General features: G+C 48.1%; 1 protein-coding gene across 1 annotated transcript; it reads right to left on the bottom strand.

Annotated features, from left to right (window-relative positions):
* Window positions 1-830: 830 nt before the first annotated feature.
* NDUFA11 (NADH:ubiquinone oxidoreductase subunit A11) lies at window positions 831-4,932 on the bottom strand. The gene is made up of 4 exons (XM_035568205.2): window positions 4,793-4,932; window positions 4,448-4,540; window positions 1,934-2,056; window positions 831-1,036 (listed from the first exon to the last, which is right to left on the bottom strand). The coding sequence occupies exons 1-4, from the start codon at window positions 4,872-4,874 to the stop codon at window positions 924-926; spliced, it is 411 nt and encodes a 136-aa protein (XP_035424098.1). The 5' UTR covers window positions 4,875-4,932; the 3' UTR covers window positions 831-923.
* Between the last annotated feature and the right edge of the window lie 1,482 nt (window positions 4,933-6,414).

Raw genomic sequence — 6,414 nt, 5'->3', positions numbered from 1 at the left:
TGTCCCCCTGTACTCGGCTCTGGTGAGGCCACACCTCGAGTACTGTGTTCAGTTTTGGGCCCCTCGCTACAGGAAGGACATGGACGTGCTCGAGCGAGTCCAGAGAAGGGCGACCAAGCTGGTGAGGGGTCTGGAGAACAAGTCTTACGAGGAGCGGCTGAGGGAGCTGGGCTTGTTCAGCCTGGAAAAGAGGAGGCTCAGGGGCGACCTTATCGCTCTCTACAGTTACCTTAAAGGAAGCTGTAGTGAGGTGGGGGTTGGTCTGTTCTCCCACGTGCCTGGTGACAGGACGAGGGGGAATGGGCGAAAGTTGCGACAGGGGAGTTTTAGGTTGGATGTTAGGAAGTACTTCTTTACCGAAAGGGTTATTAAGCATTGGAACGGGCTGCCCAGGGAGGTGGTGGAGTCGCCATCCCTGGAGGTCTTTAAAAGACGTTTAGATGTAGAGCTTAGTGATATGGTTTAGTGGAGTACTTAGTGTTAGGTCGGAGGTTGGACTCGATGATCTTGAGGTCTCTTCCAACCTAGAAATCTGTGTCTGTGTCTGTGTCTGTGTCAGACCCTAACTGATGGACACAGTGAGGTGCGATCTTGATTCCCGCCACGAAATCTTGCAGGACTCAACAGAAACTACACGGCTAAAAAGCCTGACTGAAAACATTAACTCTACCCCTCAAGTTTGTACACACAATACAGAGAAATGGAGGCAAAGCGACTCATGCATGAAAAAATTCTCAGCAGGAGCACAAGATCAAAACTTTGTGTTCCAATGCCTTCAGCTTTTTCCACATCTCAGCCCCAACCCTGTAAACAGCTGGACAATGTCAAAATTTAGTGACAACTCATTTGACAGTATCTTTATTATACAATGTCTTATTACATACAGCACTCAAAGGACAGCTTGCAGGGAGGAATGGCAACATTTACAGCCTGGGAGGTCCTGTCAGCCTCCAGCCCTCCTGTTTACCTATCTTCATTAAAGCAGCGGCAGCTCCAAAACCCAAACACGCAATGGTACCCGTCATGTAACTGCGAGCTGGAAAAAAAAAAAAGAAAAAAAGAAAAAACAACCGATTAAACCAAAAAAGATCTATCAGGACACAAGTACTACGCAGTAGATCTTGACATATCTGCAATTTTTCATCAGCAGTTCGTGGTCCCTTGACCATGAGTATGGTCAATAGAAATCAGAAAAATGTATTTTTTCAATTAAGTTTTCTCATGCTTTTTGCCTACAGTTTCAACTATAAATATCTATAATCCACTGCCCCGTCTCCTTACACAAGGAATCTTAAATTGCTTATTTCAATGACTAAAACAACAATTGTTACTTCAAATTCTCATCAGTTTAGCAACCAGGAAAAGTAAACAGAAATACTACTTCACCAGAATAGCAACTTAAGAAAAAAAAAAAATCACTCAGATCTTTAATACTGAGTCTGCAAATGCCTGCAGAACACAGTACTGCGTAAAAATCTGCAGGAATTAATCTAGCCTGACAACATCATGTCAGCAAGAGCCGAAAGATAAAGCTCATCCCTCAGACTGCATGATGAATTCACAAAGCGGATGATAGACTGCATTTTCAACGTAAAATAAATTACATTTGCTGTTAAGAAAACAGATTTCCACAACTATGTTTTTCATATCCTGCAATTTCAAGTTACAACTTGTAGTTATAATCGTCAGAGCTGGGTCAGCTCTGTTTTCAAGCTGTAAATCATCTTGCTATCATCTCCGGTCTCCTTCTGTATTTGTAGTATTTGTTTTAGGAGACCTATGCCATGAAGCATCACTGGAACTGGCATAAAAGGGAATACACATACAGAGATGAGTCTTTACCAAATAAGCCTGACATCAAGATTATTTAACTATTTTCCATAACACAAAGGTTTCTGAAAACAGAGAGGGCTCATTTCATTGCAGGCATTACCTCTTGCACCTAAGACAACTCCTGTTGCACAGCCTCCTATGAAATAGTTCAATGGATCCTCTGGCTTCTCTCGGATTTGGGCACTGAGGCAGGTAGTCAAGCCAAACACAGCTCCTAGCGTAGCTGTAAACAAAAGGCAAAGAAACTAAATAAACCCCCTTGAGGAACTGAGAATAAAATACAAAGCATATTTTGGAGAAGCATGGTGCCATTCAGCAGTTCCTCTGGGAGGAAAGAGGATAATGAAGCATTAACATCTGCTTATGATTACCTGGGGCCATCATAACCCAGACACATGATTAGACTCAAGCACTGTGCAAGTCCCATGGGATTCCTTCTGGTACCTCCTCTGGTTCAGAAGCAGCGCAGCCACCCCTGTGCGGCGCAGATCCTGCACGAGGAGGTCCAGCTCGGTCGTGGCTGGAAGGGGCTGTGTGCCACAAGGCCGGCACGTCCGCATGGCTACAGACAAAGGCCACCACGTCCAGCTTGCTTACTAGCTTGGAATTCATAAGAACTCTCGCAGACGAGGCAATGGGGCAGCCCCCAGGCAGTCAGAGGGTAAGAGAAGTGAGGAGCAGGTTTCTCTGGAGCACTTTCCCTCAGGATGCAGGAGACAGCAGAGCAGTGTTTGTGCTCTTTGCTGAAACTTAGCTCCTGAGCGCCTCCATACCCAGCCTCACAGGGAATAAGGCAGAGAAACGCAGGTGGCTCTGCTCTCTTTAAAGGTTGGTTTGCCCTTGCACTTTACACCCCCTTTTGCCTGCCTGGGGCTTGTAATGATTTTTAGAAAATAGAAAAATTGACTGAATTTGTAAGTTACTGATTTTTTAAAAATTGATTTTGATATTGTAAATTGATTCCATAAACTGAATTAAGACAATGCAACGTAGCATTTTCTTGTCTACCGAATTACATATCCCGTTCCATCTGTGTAACTGAAAACTTTGGCAAATAGCTGTGTCAAACAAACATATAAAAAGCTTCTTTGGTTTATAATATAGGTTCTTGATCAGAAACGTAAGACTGGCTACCAGGCACTGTCTCCAGATTCTAATTCATCCTTCTGGGAACAACACACTGACTCAAAAATGCCCAAGATGAAGTTTCCAGCCTGTATGGTAACTAACAAACTGGAAGCTCATGTTATAAAGCTCATCACTTTTTCTGCAGAAAATGCAATTACGCTGATCCTAAAGTCAACTTAAAAGAGCACTAAAGAAACAAAACCATAGACCAAGCACTGTACTTCAGTTCCCCCCACTTTCATTGCTTTGGACCAAGGACTCTGCAGGCAAAACACAGGGCTCCAGCCCATCAGGCTTGGCCTCCTTAGCAGTGGACATGATAAAATTCTTCCTCAGGTGTGCAAAGTAGCAAGAGGATTCTGTGCTAGTTTAGGATTACGAGATTTATCCAAGTAATAACTAGTGACATTATCTGGTCCATTACAATAACCTGTTATGGCTCAGGTCATTACGTGAGATTGTAGGTCCTGTTTTAGAGCTGAACAACTCAAAACTGCAGATGTGGATCACTTCTGAATCAGTTTCTAGTTCAGAACACCAGTGCTGGTGAAGAGATAGAGGTGGCACAGGCCATTAAATTACACTGAAAAACAAGGTGAGCTTAGTGAAAAGAAACTGCATTTGCCAAGGGTTTGGGGGGAGGGGGGGGGGGCCCTTGTGGATATGTACCTGCATCTGGAACAGACCCTCAGTTCCCTGCTTACTTCTTCAGCATCCACTCCCTCTTGCAGACCACAGACAATTCAAGACAACTAAATGGTTTCTTCTTGGCTATACGGCATGATTGGAAAAAAACCACTGATTTTCCTTTTAGCTTTTCAGAAACAGAAAGTCATTTATTAAGGGTAGCGCCTAACTTATATGAAGTAGAGAAGTAAAATCATTTTGCTTTTAAGTTTGCTTAAAAATAACTTTTGCTTCCCTTATACTTTTGTCTTAGAACTGAATACACACACACACATATATATAAATATATTAAGTATTAAAAACATGTATCTTTTACTCTAGATTGTAAGAAATGCATATTTTAAGCTTTAAATAAATAATATTGTTCTTATCCAGTTTTTGGGGCATTCACCACAGGATGCACCTTCAGCCTGAGCTGCGGTGGCAGTTCTTGCATATCAAGCATTTAACCAGGACTTTCTTCTGCCATCCCCCATGCAATTAGTGGCATTCCATTATCCAGCAGAAAAAGTTACCCACACGCAAGTAACACTTGCACGTATAAATAAGTAGCAAGTTGGAATAAAGCAAACGGAAGACACCAGCTGCAGCGCTTTGCACTTACGTGCTTTGAGTCACTTTAGCATTTTGGCTCTCGGCTTCTGTCCTTAAACTACTCTACGCCTTTGAGGTAGGTGAGCGGTGGAAGCACAGAGCCAAAGGGCCCCAGGGGACCGAGCACGACAGGAGCCGCATCCCCTCGGCACCGCTACCGCTGCCTCGGGGGGACGCGGCGCTGCTGGAGGGCACAGCCCCTTACCCATCGTGACGCTGTCGGCGGCTGCCATCTGCAAGGCGGCGAGGGCAGAGCTGGGCCGGAGCAGGATGATGCGGTACGCCGACCCGACCAGGCCTGCAAGACGGAACGGGCCGGTGAGCCGCGGGACGAGGCCTGCCGAGAGCCCCCTGCAGCGGCGCGGTAGGACCGGAGCCCGGCGCTGCCAACCCTCGAGCACCGGGACCCGCCCCGCAGCCGGCGGCAGCTCCCCGGCGGCGTACCGAGGCCGCGACCGGTCCGGGGCCGCCCTGCCCCGCTCCGCCGCCCACCCCCGCCGGAGCTCTCCCCCCTCCCCGGCCTCACAGACGCGGCCGCCCCGCTCCTCACCGGCGGCGGCGCCGACGCGGGTGGTGAGCCAGGTGCGGCGCGGGCACTCCTCGCCCTCGGGGCCGTCCCAGTAGCCCGCCATGGCGCCGCAAGGGCACAGCCGCGCTCTCGCGAGATGGCGGGGCGGGGGCCTCGCCTCGCTCCGCCCCGGGTCGGCGACTGAGGGCGGCCGCGGGGACCTGGAGGAGCCGGGGGTGGTAGAAGCGGCCCCGGCGGAGCCCCGAAGGGGGTTTCTCGGTGGCTGTGAGGGGATTCACGGCTGGGGAAGGGAGGGGGGAACTCCAGTGCTTGAAGTACTTGCAGTACTTGAAGGGAGCGTATAAAGAGGAGGGGGAACGCCTGTGTACATGTGTTGGTAGTGATAGGACAAGGGGGAATGGTTTTAAACCAAGACAGGGGAGATTTAGGTTGGAAATTAGGAGAAAGTTTTTCACTCAGAGGGTGGTGAGGCACTGGAACGGGTTGCCCAGGGAGGTTGTGGATGCCCCATCCCTGGAGGCATTAAAGGCCAGGCTGAACGCAGCTCTGGGCAGCCCCCTCTAGTGGGTGGCAACCCTGCCCAGAGTAAGGGGTTGGAACTGGATGATCCTTAAGGTCCTTTTTAACCCAGGCCATTCTATGATTCTACGAGGAGAAGCATTCGTCCCCGAAATCCCCTCACGAGGTTGGATTCTGTCGTGGTTTTAAGCCACGGGGCACGGGGTGAGGCAGGTGGGTGCTGTGCAGCTCGCAGGCCCCTCATGAAGAAACTGCAGGATTGGTCCTTCTGCTGCTTTTCAGGGTTCTAATTAAAATCACGCTCCTTCTGACTCCCCAGCGGTGGTTGGATGGTGCTGCTGCACCAAGCTCTGCCTCTGTCTGCTTTGTGACCCTCAGGATTTACCAAATTCCTGACATTTTTCTAAGTTCATCTTTAGGTAAAGCAGAATCCCAAAAATCTGGCTGATGGTCACTGTACCTGCAGTTTGATGGAGCTGGTGACGTGTTGCCCATCACAAATACCTTTCATATGGGATGCGCTGTGTTAATTCCTCTGTTACAAATGAGCAACGAGAATAGATAAAATGCTTCCAGTAGAAAATTAATTTTGAGAAACTGTTTTGAACAAATGTATGTTTATACAACTAGTTTTGAGGTGCGTGCTCTGCACCACTAACCTGCTAAAACTCTTAACGTCCTGAGAAGCGATTGCTTTTTGCTCACAGCAGCAGAGGCATGTGGGAGAAACACCTTCTGTTGGCATTTGGTTACCTGATGGAGTGCTTTCTGAGATGATTGCAGAGTTTGAAGAAACAGCTGGGAAGTTCCCTAATTCACCTTTTTTTCTGTTGTTGGTCAGCTGTGGGCCAACACACAGGTTCTCTTTCTAAGGCTTTTTCTGTGTAGCTGGCACAAGGAGTTTCACTGTCCCAACCTGACCTGAAGTGGAGACGCAGCTAGGTTCGGGACAGACCTGTCTGTAGGTACAAGTACTGGTCTGACTCCTTCTTCATCCCACTCCCCAGAACTGATTTCCACAGGTCCAGCCTGGATGTATGTTTAGGCCAGTGGTACCTTTGATGCAGAACTAGCTAATTTTCATCCAATGCAGGGTGCTCTAGCAGAAAGCAGATGTTACCCTG

This window comes from Cygnus atratus, chromosome 26, assembly GCF_013377495.2.
Source record: "Cygnus atratus isolate AKBS03 ecotype Queensland, Australia chromosome 26, CAtr_DNAZoo_HiC_assembly, whole genome shotgun sequence".
NCBI lineage: Eukaryota > Metazoa > Chordata > Aves > Anseriformes > Anatidae > Cygnus > Cygnus atratus.
This window is presented reverse-complemented; position numbering and strand designations above follow the sequence as displayed.

Excerpts from the sequence above, each read along its gene's own strand:
- NDUFA11 (XM_035568205.2), bottom strand. The coding sequence starts at position 4,874 with ATGGCGGGCTACTGGGACGGCCCCGAGGGCGAGGAGTGCCCGCGCCGC. Across the intron at positions 4,541-4,792 it reads CCGCGTCGGCGCCGCCGCCG|GCCTGGTCGGGTCGGCGTAC; the intron begins GTGAGGAGCGGG and ends TCCGTCTTGCAG. Across the intron at positions 2,057-4,447 it reads CGCCGACAGCGTCACGATGG|CTACGCTAGGAGCTGTGTTT; the intron begins GTAAGGGGCTGT and ends TTTTGTTTACAG.